General features: G+C 36.6%; 2 protein-coding genes across 3 annotated transcripts in view; one reads left to right on the forward strand and one right to left on the reverse strand.

Annotated features, from left to right (window-relative positions):
• The window catches only part of LOC148950821 (sperm-associated antigen 7), an 86,275-nt gene that overhangs the window by 16,371 nt on the left and 49,268 nt on the right, over positions 1 to 20,636 (reverse strand). The window contains exon 7 of one of the 2 annotated variants that reach the window (XM_089090468.1): positions 17,762 to 17,900. The exons of the other annotated variant lie outside the window; for it this stretch is intronic. The gene's annotated coding sequence lies outside the window, so the exon portion shown is untranslated. Of the gene's footprint in view, positions 1 to 17,761; positions 17,901 to 20,636 lie in introns of those variants that run through there. 2 annotated transcript variants of the gene reach the window in all.
• LOC148950822 (THO complex subunit 4-like) lies at positions 4,706 to 5,718 on the forward strand. Its single transcript, XM_089090022.1, has one exon. It carries the CDS (start codon positions 4,896 to 4,898, stop codon positions 5,544 to 5,546), a length of 651 nt encoding a protein of 216 aa, XP_088946148.1. The 5' UTR covers positions 4,706 to 4,895; the 3' UTR covers positions 5,547 to 5,718.

The following is a 20,636-nucleotide window of genomic DNA, read 5'->3' on the forward strand; positions in this document are numbered from 1 at the left end:
ACAATACTTTAGAAACAAATTTGGGCTATATATTTGCACATTAGGTGGGGTGGGGGAGGTAAAATATAGCGGGTCTGCATGCCTAATAAGTTAGGTACAATTATTCTAATGTGTTATGAATCTTATACATGTTTAACTTCCCTGTACGTGAAAACCTTCTACCCCTATCTTAGCACTAGCTCAGGCGAAGGTAAAAATCGTGCCAAATTACCAGAAAAATCGACCAATTAAGTGTGAGATTTGTAACATTTTTAAGTTATTTGCGAACTATCTTCACTGAAACTCACAAGATAATTTGAGATTAAATGATTGGAGAGGCGATCTACGAATGCTGTTCGCTTTCAACCGAAGAAAAAGAGATACTAAATTTAATGTATTCTGCCAAATTATAAATTTTGAAAGTTAAAGGGAAGAGGGACAGTAGAAATTACTTAGTAATTACTTAGAAATTACTTACAGTAAATTACTTAGTATGATGGTATGACTTGGAGATGCTGTAAATAAAACTTTAAGAAAAGAACAGTGTTATTTTCTCACAGTGTCCTTTGAAATAAGACCTTGAACAGCTCTCTATAATGTTCTAGTCCCCAACTACCAGTGGAGTAAAAAAAAAAGAAGATGTTTTCCATGCAAAAAAGTGATTTTCCCTGTTGTTCAAGCAAACAGATTTTACTTGTTGTTCAAGCCAAGGGACTGTAAGTTTCCTGTGTAGTGATTTTGCCCAAGGCAATTCTAATGGTGTACTTTTTGTTTCGATCAGACACTATTTTGAGGGGGTGTCAAGCTTTTTTTTTGCTTAACCATGGGTCGTGTCGTCTTTTACTAGGCTGCAACTACCGCTGCAACCATGAAAGAATTATTTTCCTTGTCAGTACTTTTTGTAAAGGGTAATTATTGATATTTTGCGAACCATGATTAGGATGACGAAAAAGGAAGCTTAACCAATCCAATTCAAACTCATGACTGAGCAACTTGCAAAATAGCAGAAATTAATTTGAATTCTTAAACTTTGTGCTGAAAAATACACTGAATCCTGAAATACATCTGAATCCTGAATTTTCTGAAATACATAATTTTGGTAGAAAAGAAGGAGTTTATTTCACTAGTTTTAGTTTAGAATACGTTCTTTTCTAATGGTTTTCCCCTTAGCACGAAAGTCTATCCCATTGAGCAATCCTCGTTGTTCAAGCCAAGACACTGTAAGTTTCCTGCATAGGGTTTTCGGCCAAGGCAATTATAATGCCGTACTTCGTGTCTCGCTCCAACACCATTTCTAGGGTCTCCAAATTGGTTACTATGTTTGGTTACTATGGGTCGTGTTCGTCTTTTACTAGGTTGCAGCTACTGCTGCAACCACGATTCTGACGTTATTAGCCCGAACACAAATTAGTACTACTTACGGATTAGCGGACTAGTCTTCCTCCAATTTCTTCACATTCATCAGTGATCACCAATATCGATTAAATTCTACACTTTACAGCAATTAGTTCAAGAAATATTTATTTTTCTTTCAGCACATGTCCATTCTGTAACGTTTACATGATATATTTCTCCTATGACATATTAATTTCTTACCTTGTCCTGCCGGGAGAAAAAGTACAGCCAGGCCTTTCTACATTGTCGCAGACTTGAATCACATCGTTTCAAGAAAGGTCACATTACTACTACTATTACTAATACTACTTCTAATAAATGACCGCGGCACCAAGCCGCCTGAGGCCAATACAGCTACACACGCTCCTCCATCCAAATCTATTCAAAGCCTCCCTCGTTACACCCTCCCAAGATGTTCCCATTTCCTTTAAATCTTTCTTTATGACATCTTCCCACCCCACACGAGAACGACCTGCTTTCTGTTTAACCCTAGACAGTTGGCCGAAAAGGAGAATCTTCGGCAATCTATCATCCTTCATCCGCAGAACATGCCCTTGCCATCTCAACCTTTCTTTCATTATAGCCCTAGAAAGTGGGATTGAAGCACATTTTTCGTACAGCCTACTGTTTGAAATACGGTCAGTCAACAGGGTACCCAGAACAATCCGAAAGCAATTTTTCTGGAAAACATCTAGTAAATCTTCATCCAATTTTCGGAGCGCCCATGCTTTAGAGCCATATTTGACCACTGTCATCACTGTAGCTTCCAATATTCTAATCTTGGTTTGCAGACTTATCTTCCTATTCTTCAAAACTTTTTCGACTGTGAAAAAAACACCCTGAGCCTTGGCTATTCTACTTTTAACATCTTCACTGCTCCCACCATACTACCAAGGTAAATATAGATGCACACCTGATCATTCTTTTCCTTACTCAATGTCACCTTTTCATCTTCACTTTTTCCTAGTCTTAGTGACTTAGTTTTCTTAACATCAATTTTCAAACCTATTCCTACACCCTCAACTCGCAAAATCTCTAAAAGCTCATTCATTTTACTCACACTCTCATCTAGGATGCTTAAATCATCAGCATAATCTAAGTCTAGGCGAATTTTTCCTCCCCAGTTGATTCCATGGTCCCATTGCCTTTCCTGTGCTCCTTAAGATAAAGTCCGTCAAAATGATCCATATAAATGTGGATAAAACACAACCCTGCGTAACTCCTGATTTAATGCAAAACCAGCTGCTAATCTCATTTCCTACATTAAGCGCAACAGTGTCATTCTCGTACATAGCACTAATCACTTTAACGTATTTGTCTGGTATACCATATAACGATATGAATCTATAAAACTGAGAACCAAAGGTATTTGACAACTCAGGCACTTCTCAATTATTAACCTAAGAGTGAAAATTCGGTCAAAATGTCCTCTACCTTTTCTAAAACCGCACTTAAAATTTTGTCGACGGCATCTCTCAGTCCAAAAATTATCATATTACTAAGTAATTTGCTACCTACAGAGACCAGACAAATGCCTCCATAATTACCTCACTCCCTCTTATCATCTTTCTTATACAGTGGTTTAATTAAGGTTTTCCCAAAATCTTTAGGTACTTCCCCTTTTTCAAAAATCATATTTATAATCTTCAGTAACTTATTTCTAACCTCAGAGCCACCATATTTAAGAAAATTATTTACCACACCATCACCACCTGGAGCCTTATTATTTTCAATCCTTTCAGTACTGTCGCTAGTTCTTCCTAATAAAACAAATCTTCCTTCACATCCAAGGTATCACAAACATTTTCCTTTTCCTCTACTTTTTTTCATGCCACTCTATCTCGGTTTAGCACATTCTCAAAATGTTCTGCTCATCCCTCTTTAACTCTTTCCTTATCACTAATTGTGGCCACGTTCCTATCTTTAACTGGGACAAGTCTGGATTGATTACTCCCTCTCAATTTATTAACATGCCAGTACAATATTTTACTATTATGCCGTCTGGCTGCATCTTCTAAATCCTCGGCAATTTTATCCATGGCCTGCGCTTCACACCTCCTTAGTTCATATTTTAATACTTTATCCACCTTTTTTACATTCCTTTTATTTTCATATGATCTATCACTCAGATAATTCGTGTACAAATCCCTTCTCCTCTCTATTAAACATAAAAGCCTTTTCGCTAATACTCCTAGCTGCAGTCCTTAATTTCTTCCCTAAGACACCATCAGCAACTTCACAAATTTTATTTCTAAAATTATTCCAACTTTCTTCCACATTGTCAAATTTTAAACTCTCAAATTTAGTATTCTACTGTACCTGAAAAGTTTCTTTCAAATTTTCATCCTGGAATCTACCAACATCATAACTTCCCGGGAGGTAGTTACCCTTCCAAAACTTGAGTTTTAGATTAACCCAGACACTGCTAGATGGTGATGTTTACTTTTAACATCAATAACAGCACTCCTATATACCCCATTATCGTATACTACTCCTACCAGTCTTTGGTTTACTATAACATAATCAATGGCGTTTGCTGTCTTACCATCACGTGAATACCATGTTAACTTATGGGCCATTTTATGACCAAACACCGTATTGGTTATAACTAGATTGTTATACCTACAAAATTGCAAAAGTCTGTAGCCATTGCTGTTTTCTTTTCCTACATCAAATTTACCTAAGCTAGGATACCATGTATCCCTATTTCTACCAACCTGGGCGTTAGAATATCCTAGTAAAAACGCCATATTTCTGCCTGCGACCCTATCTATTTGCTCCTGTAACTGTAAGTAAAATTCATTTGAGTCAACAGTATCTCCATCACTCGGTTCTACAGGGGCATATACTACTATAACTGAATCCCCTAACTTTTTAGTCATAAAATTAGCAATTAAAATTCTATTATTAATACCTTCCCAGCCTAAACAAGACTTAGCACCTTCTTTATTCATCATGAGCCCTACTCCCTGTCTATGTATTCCATCCTTCCTGCCTGAGTAAATAAATTTTATATCACCTAGTTTCATGCTTCCTGATCCTGATTTATGACTTATGATTAATGTAGTACTGACTAACATTAGTACTAACTAATCTTTTTTTTACATTTTTCATTCAGCTTAAAAATATGTCCACTTGCAAGCTTCGCTTGGGAATCTAATACCAGAACACACTCTTGTTTGCATATATAATCATTCAAAGACATTAGAAGATATCGAAACATTTACTATTGTATAAGCACATTCTCTGGAGGACATACTAAATGACGTTGACAATTTTACCATTTTTGGATAGCAAGTTTTCAAAATTAGTCCTAAGTAGTTTTGACGATTTTCAAAGCTCTTGTTAGAACTTAAAAATTGCAAAAAAATCTGTCTTAAAAAATATCAGTTGTGAATTTAGAATTTTGCTTATCCGTAAGCATAATTTTTTTTAGTGCAGATAAAAGTTTCAACCAATATCATATTCACTACAACGCCGTTTCGATATGAATTTAAAAGTCTGAAGTTTGAAAATTAAGAATGAATCAGTCCTTGGATGAGTTTATTAAGGAGAGAAAAATAAATGTAAGAAAAGTCAGCGGTGGTGCAGTCACAAAGCGTGGAAGTCTTCAAATGAGAAGAGGTGGTTGGCATGAACGAGGCAGGAGAAAATCCTTTCAGTCAGCTGAGTTAAGATGGCCAGCTGTAAGGGCAGAGTTTGGTGGTGGCAAAACAAAACTATACATATCTAATCTCGATTTTCAAGTGAATGACAACGATATTCGTAAGCTGTTTTCACATTTTGGTCCAATATACTCAGCAGCAGTCCACTATGATAGAAGTGCAAGATCACTGGGTACAGCTAATGTTGTTTACAAACGGAGAGTGGATGCTATAAAGGCTATGAAACAGTATAATGATGTCCCCCTTGATGGTCGAAAGATGAAAATTAAGATCAGCTTATCTGAGATACCTGCTGTGGCACAGACTATAAAGTTAGGATCTCAAAGAATCTCATCAGGAAGATTTAGGGGATATAGGAGTGTCAACAGAGTTCAAAGCCGAATGGGCGGAAGAGGCGGAGCTCGTTCACATAGTCGAGGTTTTCGTGGATATGGTTATGGAAAGCCTCTCACGGCTGAACAGTTGGACAAAGAACTCGACTCCTACATCAAAATGGATATTTCGTAGAGCTCCATTCACATCAGTCTACAGTTTATACCTTCTTTAACTACCTTTAACTCAAATTTACTTCAATTACCTTAGAAATTTTTATTCACTTTGTGTTTATTAAAATTCTGTTTTCAAACGAGTGAAATTAAAGAATCCAAGGTTTTCTAAGAAATAAAAGGTTTCAACCAATAATGAGAAATTTCAAGTGACATTCCTATTATTAAACTAGCTAACGAAATGTTTTTGCTATGTTTGGATTTAAGGTTGAAAATAAAATGTTAATTTTTCTGAAATCCATCGTAGTACTGGACATAGTGCTGATGGCAGGTTTTGTTTTTTAAACTTTACTGGTTTTGGTTCTTATGGCTGAATATGGATTACCTTTATATGGTTAAGGCAACAAGGAGATGTCAAAAGACGTTGACCTGCTCAATGAGGGATGTTCAAGTGCTCTGTACAAAATTCAAGTTAGGAAATGAACAGCAATTGGAAAACTTCTATGAAACTGTTATTCGATAAAGTCAAAGCTGTTGCTGTTAAGGTGAGAATTTCTGCGTTTACTTTTGAAGAGAGATTACAAATCAGAGCCTTATATCTGCATTTTGTTGTTTGGAGTTTTGTTTCGCTTTCTTCCTAATTGATCATACAACTTGCTGCGTTTACATGTTTAACTTCCCTGTAAACTTTCTACCCCTATCTTAGCACAAGCTCAAGTGAAGGTAAAAATTGTGCCAAATTACCAGACAAATTGACCAATTAAGTGTCAGATTTGTAACTGGCTGAGGAAATTACGCAGGCGATCTACAGATTCTATTCGCTTTCAAACGAAGAAAGACGCATAATAATCTAATGTACTCTGCTATGTTGTGAATTCTTGAAAGTGAAAGTGAAGAGGGACAGTAGAACATTAAACAAGCAATAACTCATTCAGTAAATGAGGAGTTATACCACCCCTTCGGCCAAGGCTGTATCCAGGGGGAGGAGCCAGGGGTTAAACCCCCCCCCCCCCCTAAAAAAAGAAACGTTTTTCCGACTCGTAAAAACGTAACAGATATTCATATTAGACAATTTTTTTATCCATGTTTTAAGTTTTTTTTGTAAATAGCCCCCTGAAAAAAAATCTTTTTAACCCCCCCCCCTCCACGAAGAAATCCTAGATACGGCCCTGTACTCAGCACTTCAGGGTTCCACCTCTATGGTAAAGCTTATGAGTGTTTCTCCGAATAGAAATTATACCTCATCTGTAGAATGCTTAAAAAAATACTGTCTGAATCCGGGTTGGGACTCTATGAACCTAAGGTCAGGGTAATAGACTTATGGATTCTTAGGTTAAATCATTCTAATTTAAATAAAGTTTTTAAAGGACTCTTGGGGCAAGTCTATATTCAGGGGGATGACGGCGCCCATTGTACTGCAGAAAGTTTTGTCCGTGTAGCACGCAGCTAGAAATATCACCTCTTGTCATGCTTTTTGTCCAAAATTGCATTTTATCACACTATTTCGGTCACTATGGGCCAGAATTCATTCATTGCTCAATTTTATAGGAAAACTTCAATTGAAAACCTATAAGAAAGGTTAAAAGAGAGTGTCTGGTTATTATAGAGACATTATAGCTTGATTTCCATAGAGAAACAACTATTCAAAACATACTTGTTTTTTATTATTTTATCAAAAGATAAGTGTATTGCATCTTCAGGCTTATGATGATTCAGTTTTTACCTAAAATAGTATTTTATCTTAATATTTTGGTTATTATGGGTTAGAGTTCGTTTTTTCATAGGCATCGCAATAGCACTGCCTAAGTAAAGAGAGAAGTGAGCATCATGTATTCTGTTTATTTCTTTTTCACCAAGGCACTTTGTATAAAAGTTGTCGTAGAAACTTCGAAAGGAAATCATTCGATTGGAAATTGAAAGTTCTAGTGCCCTTTTGAAGTATCAAAAGTGATTGGAGTGTGACCATCTCCCCTCCCATACCTATTGATTCCCCCTGGAAATCAGTGTAATACCTTTAGCCGTTTCAAATCCAAGATGAAACATTCCCCTTTTATATTTTATTAATTAAAAAAACAAAACAAAGTTTGACTGAGGGAAGTAAAGATGGAAGTTGAAACTTAAAACGAACAAAAATTATTGCGTCACAGTCTATCTAATATAAATCGATAAAACTAGTGCAAATGAACCAACTGACGATATTTCCCTGTGTTTGTATGATTATAGAAAACTAACACTTTAATGAAAACACAAAACAATATAGGAGTTTTGTTACAGCAAAAGCAAACCGATTAAGGACACTTACTGAAAAAAAATACAGTTTTTAAGGATTGTTGCTTTACTTTTTTCGTTTACTTTGGTATTACTTCTACACAATGAGCTCATTCCAATGATTGGATCTCGTTTTGGTTCTGAAAAGGACATTTTATGATTAGCTTGTAGACAAGTCCAAAGTGAAGCCATCTTGATAGCATTAGGACTACAGACTAGCTTCAGAATTTGTATCATAGGTTCAAATTCTCCGTTGTATAGAGAGAAATAACCGGATTTCCAGCGTTTATATTATGGCTTATTTGATCTTCATTTTGAATAATACTAAAGCGTCTTTTTCGCAATTTATAATTGTATATTACTCACTACTGGCATTATAGCTGGTAAGACCAAGATGCAGGAGTGCAGCTAAGGAGGGGGATGTCCCCTTCCCAAAGTTCCAAGGCGTTATCACGCAATGCCGACGCCTTGGAACTTCGGGCGTCTTAATTTAGCTTATGTGTTCGCATTTGTCGTCACAGTGTACGATTTTGTCGGTACATACTTTATCCACCTCAAAATGAAAACCCTAGCTTTGCCCTTGCCAAGATGTTACCTGATAAATCAGCCCATTATTTTTGCATGCTGCTCAATGACTTTGCGGTTATTAATTTAATATTTATTTTTATGCTTCTGTTTTTAAGATAATTTTAATTATATACTGAAAATTAGTAATATCGCCACTGGTGTAAGACTATGAAAAACGTTATAGATTAGTTTGTTGTTGTCATAGTACGTACTTATTTTGGATCTTAAATCAGTATGCTTGTATTTTTTTTATACTGGCCTTTGGGTGTTTTAGTAAAGCGCTAGTTTTCTATAATCATACAATCCTATGGTACTATCATCAGTTGGTTTATTTGCACTAATATTATCGATATAGACTATGAAGCAATAATTTTCGCTTTTTTAAGTTTCAACCTATTTCTTTACTTTCGCCAGAAAAACATTTTTTTTTATTATGCATCTTTGCCCGCGTTTAATTTAAATTTAATGTAAAAGCGAAACTGTCATGATCTTTTATATTGTTTTATGGGGGGGGGGGGGAGCCCCACTCATATACAGAATAATTTCTGTTCGTTTTAAGTTCTAAAGTTGCTCATTACTTCCAGTTGAAATTTTTTCTATATTTAATTTAAGAAAAATGTTCTAGCTTCGAAGGTATACTTTTTAGAAATGAAATAACTTTGAATATTGGTAGAAGTTCATATTTTCTCTTCAGAAACCTAAACAAAATTTCTGTATCTCTCATAGATTTTTGTGAAATAATACCGTGTAAAAATTTTGAGGAAATTGTGAGCAGAATTAGATAAAAAGTGCCCAGAAGAATGCCATCGTGGAAACCTCTTCCATCACTCCCAATCACATTTTTCACACGCTAAGAAAGAAGGGTTGAGAGAATTTCGGTGGTAGCTGCGATTTTGGAGCCTTAGAGCCTAGACCTAGTTCATTTGACTGATAGGGGTTTTCATACCCCAGCTTTTCCACTTGAGAAAATGCACCAAAAGTGCCCTTTTTAGTGCTGTGTGGCATTTTTAGATGGTGGAATTTCTGAAAAATGTGTAGATATGAGCAATAGCTTTTAAATGAGCCATGAAACATCTCTCTATGATTCTAGTAACCCACTAGCCATGGTAGAAAAAAAAGACATCAGCGCTTTCTAGTGTTGTAAATGGTAGAACCGGTCACGGTAAAATTGGGTATTTTAAGTATTTTACCGAATTTTACGGTCCCCCGTAAATTGGTATTTTACCTATTTTACGGATTCTACCGATAGTTTACGTTTTTACTGATATATTTTACGGCGCCTTGTAGTTATCATTGTGCAAAACTACCCAAAAGCTGGTGGATATAGGTTTGGATATGATATTGTTATTGTGAATTTTACTGGAGACACAGCAGGGTGAAAAAACAAATATAATTGTTAATTGTACCCATTAATTTTGTTCTGAAATGTTTATGATTGGGTGATCAATTGGTATTCAAATAGTCCGTTTCTTACACCATATCACCTAATTTACATTTGCTTATTCTCTTTTAATGAACAGTTTACTAAATCTTTCCACTAAAAAATTTACAGAAAGCAATATCATTTGGCCTGTGGGTCTTTAGTGATGTTAACCAGTCTAAAGCCTTGAACACACGTAGCATTTATCGGCGCCGATTTGGTAAATCGGTGTCGATTTGCAAAGAAAGCGGCGCCGAATTGAGCTTGATAAATTTTCTAGCTTTCGGTGCCGATTTGCTAAAACAGCGCCGGATTTCATCATGATCATAAAAAAGTAGTCCTCATTCGTTCCTTCTCTTCAGCATGAAAATCAAAAGACCTGAACAATAATAATGATAGTTCAATATCTAATAATAAAGAATTAAAAATTTAATTAAAGTTTTTTTAATTAAATAAATATTTGAAACTAATATAAATTTTAAAAATAAAAGAACTTACGAATAATAATAAAAGAACTAAATAATAAGTTGAGATCTATCATGCAACTATTGACAAATGTTGTCCTTGTCCATGATTTTTAGTTTTGAAAATGTCGCACAAAGCGCATTTTTTTGTACTGCTATCATTTGCCCACTGAGCTGCTTAAAGGAGTGCTTGAATAACGCTACGTGTGTTCTAGGCTTAAGGCCTAAATCAAAATTGTTTTTTTTACCGTGCATTTTTTTGCCGTTACTACCCTAGCGCGGACACACTAGGCCGTAAAGATTCTACCGTTGCAACGTCAATTGGCCATAATTGATCATAAGCCTTTTTGTGTTTTCAATGAAAACAATTGGAAAATACATAATATAACACTCCTCTGTATTCGCAAAAATTAATTACATGTGTAAAGACTGTAGGCTATCTTTAACGACATTCAGAATTTTATATCAGATAATATTCCAAGTTTTCCAACACCGAATAATTATTCGGTGTTGGGAAAAAGATGGCGCTCAATCTTTTTGGGAAAAAGATGGCGTTTAGAGCGCTCAAGTAGCAGCCTGAGCGTCGTCCAATTATAGCTTGTTTTGTGAATTTTCTCGTGGTTTTTCTGCTGTGATGGTGTAAGTAATCGAAAATTTGACTTTCCTAGTTTCCATTAGTGCACTAATGATGGCATTAAAGAACTGAAAAGCTGACTTATACGAACTGAATTCATCTCGCTGACAGTGGCGCCATCTATTTTGTAATTTGGAGTTTAATTGGAGCTGGCGTTCCAGAGCGCTCAAATAGCAGCCTGAGCGTCGTACAAGTATAGCTTTATTTGTGAATTTTCTCATGGTTTCTTTTCTGCTGTGGTGGTATGAATAATCGAAAATTTGACTGTCATAGTTTCCATTAGTGCAATAACGATGGCATTAAAGTACGGAAAAGCTGATTTATACGAACTGAATTCATCTCGTCTGACAGTGGCGCCATTTATTTTCATTAACTTAAGGCTCTTTCGACTGTTGAGAAAGCCGCCAGATGTCAATCCAAGTCAACAGCGATCCAAGCGTAGCCACAGAGGGAAAAGAGGAGGCCAAAGAAATAAAAATTGTGCTATCCCTGTTCTCGTTTCTAACAACAGAGCGAGGTCTCTCAGTACAGCAAGGGAACGTATTCTGACAGTAGTTAACTGCATCCCTCCTAGTGAAATCCCTCCTTCGCTTCGTCCGTGGTACGCTGACCCAGTATTGTCACTGTCAAGTACCCCACCCCCTAACACCTGAGTTTTTCTTGTCGAAGTGCAGACTTCCCAATATCCTAGTATGTAATGCCCGATCACTAAACAATAAAACCGACGAACTTGAAGTAGTTCTCAAACAGACGAGTTCCCCCATTGCTGTTATCACAGAATGTTGGGATATTAATGATGAAACCGGGCATATCAAGGGGTACAAGTGTTTTTTTAATACGAGACGCGACCGAGGGATTAACCGACGAGGCGGTGGGGTCGGACTGTACTTTCGGGAAGACTTACCTTGTAAATTACTAAGTCAGCCCAGTGAATCATGCCATGAAGTAATTTGGGTCGAATGCAAACCAAAGCGCCTATCAAAGCGATATTCGTGCTTGGTTGTAGCTGCAGTTTACTACCCCGAAAGTGCAAAGAATAGAAAAGAACTGATCCAGTATATCCAAAACTGCACTGATGACCTACGCCGCAGCCACGCAGCGCCTGCTTTTGTAATCGCTGGTGATTTCAATCAGACTAATAAGGCATGGGTCTCCAGCATGCTTGACCTTAAGCAAGTTGTCTCAATCCCTACTCACGTCAGTGGTAGTATATTAGATCTTATTTTCACGAACATTCCCGATTATTACGAAGTACCCTTCTCTCTCGGTCCGTTGCATAACTCTGACCATAACACACTTCTTTGGAAGGCCAAAGTTGGCCTTCCAGCACCACGTAAAGTAAAAATTACCACTCGACCTATGACTAAAGAGGCAATTCGTTCCTTTGGACAGTGGATTGGGACGTTTGACTTTGATGAGATTTGCTCTATGACAGATATCGACCAGAAAGTTGATACTTTCAACTCTTTGCTGTCATGTAAATATCACGAACATTTCCCTGAGAAAAAAATAACTGTTAGTGATACTGACAAACCTTGGGTAACACCCGATCTAAAGAAGCTTATCTTAACTCGCTGCCAGTTACATCGCAGTGGGGATATTGTTCAAGCAAACAAACTTCGTAACCGCATTGTTAAACTGTTACGAGCAGCGCAGAAAAGGTACGTTCATGACAAAGTCTCGCCTCTCCTTCAAGGTGAGCCCCGTAGGTGGCACTCTGAAGTCAAGCGTCTTACCGGTAAATGTACCACCAGTGAAATTAAGATACAGAAAGACGACAAAACGCTGATAAAATCAGCCGAAGTGAACGCCTTTTTCACTTCAATCTGTACTACTCACCCGTCCTTCACCGAAGCCGAAATCGAAGCCCTCATTGCTGACGTCTCTGAAGATACAATCGTTGAAGTATCCGAGTTCGCGGTGTATAAAGAACTTCAAAAGTTAAAAAGCAACTGTGCTTCTTACCCAGGAGAATTGCCAGTTAAACTTTTAAGAGAATATTCTATGTTTTTAGCAAAACCACTCTCATCAGTAATCAATCAGTCGTTCAAGGAGCACAAATTCCCGAGTGCTTGGAAAAAAGCCTACGTCCGCGTCTTACCTAAAGTCAAAGACCCGAAGTCCTGCAATCAGCTTCGTCCGATTTCTATTACGCCTAATATGGCTAAAGTGACTGAATCTTTTATTTATAGAGAGCTCCTAGCCCAAGTTCAGCCAGCCCTAGATCCGTTTCAGTACGGCTGCTTGAAAGGGAGTAGTACGACGCATTATCTAGTACGTCTCTACCACCTGATTACCGAGTGGTTGGACAAAGGCAGTAGCCTCGTTGACCTGCTTTTAGTCGACTATCGTAAGGCTTTTGACTTGATCCGCCACTATACAGCAGCAAATAACCTCAAAAAGATGGGCGCTAGGAAGCATATTTTGCTCTTAGTTGTTGACTTCCTGCGTAACCGCTGTCAGTGTGTCTATGCTCTCTTCCCTAGTGACTTAAACTCTGAGTGGGCTGAACTAACGTGTGGCGCACCACAAGGCACTAAGCTGGCAGCTCTTTTGTTTTTAGCGGTAATTAACTACATTATCCTCGAGTTTGAAGACAGATTCAAATACGTGGACGATCTCTCCCTACTTCTGAAATATCTTGCTGAAAAGTCAGACGTGTATCCCCAGTTCAGCAGTGAGATCAGGAACTCCTTTCTCGAGGCGTGTAGCATTAATGACCTCCAGCTTAATATGAATAAAACAAAAGTCATGAGGTTTAATCCGCTTAAGCGTGACCTCTCATGCCCGGTTCCTTGGTACCCTACTACCTCAACCTCAGTGATTCTCGGGGTTACTTTCAGTGACGACTGTTCATTTAGCGCGCACATCGCCGGTCTGGTGAAAAAAGGTAGTTACGCATTACAGTCGCTAATTACCTTGCGCCGACTGGGTTTCTCACAAAGTCAGCTGAAGACGGTTTACGTCACGTATGTGCGCCCAATCCTTGAATATGCGTGTCCTGTGTGGGGCCCTCAGGCTCATAATATTGAATACCTAAGTGAAGATCTGGAAGCCATTCAAAAACGGGCAGTGAAAGTGATACTAGGCCCGAAATACAACTCTTATGAGGCTGCCCTTAGTACCTTACGACTGCCAACGTTGCGTGATAGGCGCTTACAGTTAATGTGCAATTTTGGGCAGTCCCTTCTTTCGTCCGAGAAACACCGTTCGTTGCTTCCCCCTCCTGCACCTATCACCGCCAACACCCGCCATAAAAATCAACTAGTGCCGCCAAAGTGTCGAACAACCCGTCACAGCAATTCTTTCGTGCCTTTTTTTGTCAGTTATTTAAACCGCCAGTGACCAGTTTTATGTAATGTACTAAACAGCGCCATTTAGTCGGGGCTTCGGCCACGGCTATGATAGTTGTTTATAAAATAAATGAGTCTATGAGTATGAGTCTATGAGTCTATAACCCCCTCTACTTTAATACACTCTATTGTTCTGATACGCCTTGATAATCAGACGGCCTTATAGCCCCGAGACCCAATTGTGTTTTTTACCGAGCGTTTTTTAGATGTGTATAGGATAGTATTGCGATGGATATATCGAAAAAAAAAAAAAAAAAAAAATGCTTGGCAACACAAAACGTTGACGACAGCAGTGCAGCCGTCTAATGTCAAAATAATAAACGAAGGACAAAATAAACGATCGTTCATTTTAACGCCTACGTCGAAATGGAAGCGGAACGAAATGGAAAGGGACATACTCGTTTCTTTTTTTACTGCTGAAGAAGGAGTGTTTTTGCAGAGGGTATGTTATAAAAAAGAACTAAATTGGAAGTCATGAATTATTTTTTTCCTGGGAAGGGAGAGGACGATTGTAAAAAAAAATGCTCACCTTTATCAACATACGGTTACTTTGAGATGTGGTTCGCTCTTTACTAGGTTGCAGCTACTGCTGCAACCATTATAGCAGTTACAGATAGTAGAATTTAGGAAAAAGCCCATAGATATGAGCAATAGTATTAAATAAGCCATCTCTTCAATGATCTCTCTTCAATGATGTGGTAGCCTGCTGATGATTGCACTAATCCGATGGTAGACACGCAAACGCTAATAACATATTCGCGGGCCTTATTCAGGATTTTTTCGGGGTGGTTTATTTTTTAGGGTGGGGAGGGGGGTATATATAACTTTAAAAAATGCATTAAAAGTGTGTTTTTATGCATTTTTATTACGTTTTTACGACTCGGACAAACATTTCGGGGGGGGGGGGGAGGGTTCAAACATCCTAACCTCTTTATGAATACGGCCTTGCATAGTCGCAAATTGATCTCTATAGGAATGCGTGATTATGTACGCGTTCGAATTTAATAAGGTTACAAAATTTCAGTTTCAAAATTTAAGTTTGAACGTTTGGGACATTTTGCGTTTGAAGTACCTTTGCAATGAAATCAAAGTTTGTTTAGTTTGAGGAGATGGGCTGTGGATCTAGGTGCTTCTAAATTACCGCTGTCGCCCCAAGCTTCCCAGGCTAATTGTTATTTAGAAGAACAATCATTATTCTGTAAAGGTGGAGATCTATATAATATAGATTTAACCCATAAAATAGCCACTGTGAATTGTCAAACATTTATTGATGTGCTGGCAATTAGCTACACAAAAACAAATTTTAATTCGAGGGCTCATTTGATTAAAAACCAAAAAATTCTATTGCCCTTTTTCAGTTACCCAAAAGATTGGAGGGCAACTAGACCCCCTCTCACACCCTTTTCGCCATCCGATCATTGAAAGATTCAATAATTATGCATTGCGGGGTGACATGCCCCGATATAGATATTTTTGGGGGTATTTTCTGCTGCGGGGAGGTAGAGGGGAGGAAGGAAGATTCTCCACTAGGACAATTCCAGGGTAAATTTTACATGGTGGGGGGGATTTCCCGGCATGATTTGAAAAACGGTCAGAAGTTAAACAAAAAACTGAAAGTAAGGAGCAACATTTAAACTTAAAACGAACAGAAATTATTACGTATATAAGGCGGGTTGCCCCCTCCTCAACACCTTGCTCTTTGCGCTAAATTTTGAATTTTGTCACAATTCTTTAAGAACGACTCCTGGAACACAAGGGCCGTTTAATTAGAACAACAAGAAGCTATTTGCTTCCTATACATTAAAATTAAATAAAAAACAAGTCTTTTCACCTGAAAGTAAGGAGCAACATTAAAACATAAGAGAAATAGAAATTATTCCGTAAATGAGGGGGCCTGTCCCTTCCTCAACACTCGCTCTTTGCACCAAAGTTTGACTTTCCGTCGCAATTCTTTAAGAAACGTTGTTCCAACACAAGGGTCGTTGAACTCGAACGAGATACATTTTTAAAGAACTTTAACTTCAGCGTAAAGAGCGAGGGTTGAACCAAAGCAAATCTTCCTTTTACCGACAAGTGTTTGTTAATACGAAAAAAAAAAAAAACTCATTTTTTGTTTACCGCTCTCCTGTAAAAAATTTAACATAAGATGCCGCCTTTAGAGTTACTATATCCGAAATGAACGATTGAAACAAAATATAGTGAAAACAGAGAAACACAGTGAAACAAGTAAAAAATAAATTCCTTTTGTATATGCCTCCTTGGACTAGTAACTCTTTTTTGTCCCAAAAATTTAAACTCATCTTTCCAGCTACAATTATTGATAAAAGAATGAAAGATTTTGAATCTTCTGTCAGTAAACTTAATCACGATTGGTCTTCTCTGTTCTTATGGTTGTAAAAATTGCTTATTTTTGTTCAGTGTATAATTTTTCGTTTTTCTGTTTTTTTTCTCCTTTTTTCCCCTTATGTTGTACTCTGGTATTTAGTGGCTCTGCGCCCTTTTTTGTTTTGACATGTTATAAATAAAATGAATTGAATTGACAGTGAAAACAAAATAAAAAAAATGCTAATACCAAAATAATAATAAAGTCTTAATATATCGGCTTCACATCCAGCGGAATAAAAGAAAACTAGCTTAAACAAAACAGGTGAAAAAATAATGAGAAAAACACCAACGCTGTACAAAAATGATAGTTTCCCTTTCATTTTTTTTGTGTGTGTATCGTTTGTCGTTTGCTGTGTTTGTTTTCTTCATCTGTTTTGCTTAAGCTAGTTTTTTTATTATTTTTTTCCCCGTTGATAAAGGCTTCCAAATATTAAGGACTTTTTATTCGGACTTTTATTATTGCTATTGTAAATCATGGCCGGTCCTGCCCGAGGAGCAGACCCAGGATAGGGTGGAAGGATAGCCTCGATAAACTGCTGGAGATGGCTAACATTGCTTTCGACGAGACCCCACTCTTAGCAGCAGATCAGTTGACTTGAAAGAGCAGATTCGCGGCGTTCTCTACGCCGCCGACCAACGCAACAGGAGCCTTAAGTTAAGTAAGTCAATTATCCTTATTTCTATATTAATAGTTTTTTTCATTTTTACTGTCTTATTAAAAAATCTAAACGTATTTAATATATTTTAGTTTCAATTGTAAAAGGAAAGGCAATTTGGTCTAAGAAATTATTTACGAAATGAACAGTATAAGTAATAGCATCAGAAATGGATGTTACGACCAGGGTTGCCACCTGGTTACCACCAGGATAGCAGAGAAGTACTATTTTAGCACTATTTCATTATGTATGGCACCATAGCACGTGCTCAGGGTTGCCATCTGAAGCACATAAATGCTATTCTAGCACTATTTTAGCACTATTACAGTAAATTTTTTTTACTATAGCACCGAAAACTGCTGTATAGCACGCAAATTTGGGAAATTTTAGTAATTTAGGAACTGACCGTGGTGGCAACCCTGGTTACGACGCAGCGGCTTATGTGCATATATAGCTGTTCACAAAGCTAAGTATGTTCAACTTGGAAAAATCAACAGTAACGAACGTTTTATTAAGCAGAAAAATAAATGATATTGCTAGGAACACTCCATTTGCTGTTTCTTTTCATAAGTTAATTACGATCGAAAGACTCGAATGATTTGCTGGACAACGAGGTGTCGAACCTCGTTCTGAAAAAGAAATCGAATTGAGTCAATCTGTAAAGTTAGCCTGTTTTGAGTGATACAACCAATGAAAAAAATAAACTATTTCTAAGAACTTGAAAAAACTTCTACTTAACAAAAAAATTGTTAGCGAAGTCTTAAAAATAATGACAAAAATATCTGGAAAAATTTCTGACGCATTTTGTTACTAAATTAAAAAAAATCGAATAATTTTGATAATTCAAGAACTATTTCATACAAAGCTGCAGCTCCATTTTGAAAAAGAAGGAAAAACTCCATTTGGAATGGTCTTCCGAGGGATGTAATGGCTGAAAACACCACTTTTGCATGAAAACAGTTCTTTAACTGTAATCACAAAAGGAAAATTAAATGAATGAAAATTTAATTTAACATAATTATGCGAAAACCTAATGGTAGATAGAGGCAGAGCGATGTCGAGGCCGAAAGCCGAGACACAGTCTGTTGATTTTGAATTAAAATCGAGGCTAATTGGAGAAAAAGCCAAAAAAGTCAAGACAGATTGTCTGAGTGAAAGGCAAATCTGGCATAAGCCTTTTTCAGGATTGTATAAAAATGATGATGTCATTTTCACTTGTTGATAGAAAGCCTCCACGAAATTTTTTTTTCGTTTTAACAAATTCCTCCCCAACCTAGCTTCTCGATCTACCCAGGTTTGACATACTTAAATTTTCAAAAAGTCTAAGCTCACTACCCAAATAGTACCATAGGGAAATAAATTTCGTCTAGACACCAAAGAAATCACAAAAGGGAATTTAATGAAATTAATTAAATAAAACTCTAAATCATGTAAATTAAAGCAAATTAAGTTTCTGGGTAAAAGAATTGATTACGAAGGGTATTTTCATTTTATCAATATCATACAGGAGAATTGAGTTTTATAATCGTTAAGCCCTTTCGTACCAAAGGACAATTTTTATATTGATTAAATTATGAAAAAAACAGTTTTTTCAACTGAAAGTAAGGAGCAATATTAAAACTTAAAAATAACAAAAATTATTACACGTGTGAAGGGGATTGCCCCTTCCTCAACACCTCGCTCTTTACGCTAGTTTTTTAGTACTTTTAAAAACATTTCCAATGGTCTAATTAAACGACCCTTGGGTTTCAGGAGTCGTTCTTAAAGAATTGGGATAAAATTCAAACTTTAGCGCAAAGAGCGAGGTGTTGACGAGGGGGGAATCCCCTTCATATATGTAATATTTTCTGTTCGTTTTAAGTTTTAATGTTGCTCTTTACTTTCAGTAAAAAAACAACAGTTTTTTTAATTTAATTTATGATCGTTTAATTCTGAAACGTCCCTTGTGTTTCAGGGGTCGTTCTTAAAGAATTTGGACACAATTCAAACTTTAGCGTAAAGAGCGAAGTGTTGACGAGGGGGCAATCCCCTTCATATACATAATATTTTCTCTTCAATTTAATTTTTAATGTTGCTCTTTACTTTCAGTAAAAAAAAAAAAATGTTTTTTTAATTTAATTTCTGATCTTTTAATTCTGAAACGGCCCTTGTGTTTCAGGGGTCGTTCTTAAAGAATTTGGATAAAATTAAAACTTTAGCGTAAAGAGCGAGGTGTTGACGAGGGGGCAATCCCCTTCATATACATAATATTTTCTGTTCATTTTAATTTTTAATGTTGCTCTTTACTTTCAGTAAAAAAAAAAAATGTTTTTTTAATTTAATTTCTGATCGTTTAATTCTGAAACGGCCCTTGTGTTTCAGGGGTCGTTCTTAAAGAATTGGGATAAAATTCAAACATTAGCGTAAAGAGCGAGATGTTGACGAGGGGGCAATCCCTTTCATATACATAATATATTCTGTTCATTTTAATTTTTAATGTTGCTCTTTACTTTCAGTAAAAAAAAAACTTTTTTTTTAATTTAATTTCTGATCGTTTAATTCTGAAACGGCCCTTGTGTTTCAGGGGTCGTTCTTAAAGAATTGGGACAAAATTCAAACTTTAGCGTAAAGAGCGAGGTGTTGAGGAGGGGGCAATCCCCTTCATATACATAATTATTTTCTGTTCATTTTAAGTTTTAATGTTGCTCCTTACTTTCAGTAAAAAAAAACTGTTTTTTAAATTTAATTTCTGATCGTTTAATTCTGAAACGGCCCTTGTGTTTCAGGGGTCGTTCTTAAAGAATTGGGACACAATTCAAACATTAGCGTAAAGAGCGAGGTGTTGACGATGGGGCAATCCCCATCATATACAGAATAATTTCTGTTCATTTAAATTTTTAATGTTGCTCTTTACTTTCAATAAAAAAAAAATGTTTTTTTAATTTAATTTCTGATCGTTTAATTCTGAAACGGCCCTTGGGTTTCAGGGGTCGTTCTTAAAGAATTTGGATACAATTCAAACTTTAGCGTAAAGAGCGAGATGTTGACGAGGGGGCAATCCCCTTCATATACATAATATTTTCTGTTCATTTTTAATTTTTAATGTTGCTCTTTACTTTCAGTAAAAAAAAAACTGTTTTTTTAATTTAATTTCTGATCGTTTAATTCTGAAACGGCCCTTGTGTTTCAGGGGTCGTTCTTAAAGAATTAGGATAAAATTCAAATTTTAGCGTAAAGAGCGAGATGTTGACGAGGGGGCAATCCCCTTCATATACATAATATTTTCTGATCATTTTAATTTTTAATGTTGCTCGTTACTTTCAGTAAAAAAAAACTGTTTTTTTAATTTAATTTCTGATCGTTTAATTCTGAAACGGCCCTTGTGT

This window comes from Artemia sp. Qi Xiang Cuo, chromosome 6 (genome assembly GCF_049724085.1).
Source record: "Artemia sp. Qi Xiang Cuo chromosome 6, ASM4972408v1, whole genome shotgun sequence".
Taxonomy (NCBI): Eukaryota; Metazoa; Arthropoda; class Branchiopoda; order Anostraca; family Artemiidae; genus Artemia; species Artemia sp. Qi Xiang Cuo.

What these genes read in the sequence shown, in the direction of transcription:
- LOC148950822 (XM_089090022.1), top strand. Translation starts at nt 4,896, where the DNA reads ATGAATCAGTCCTTGGATGAGTTTATTAAGGAGAGAAAAATAAATGTA.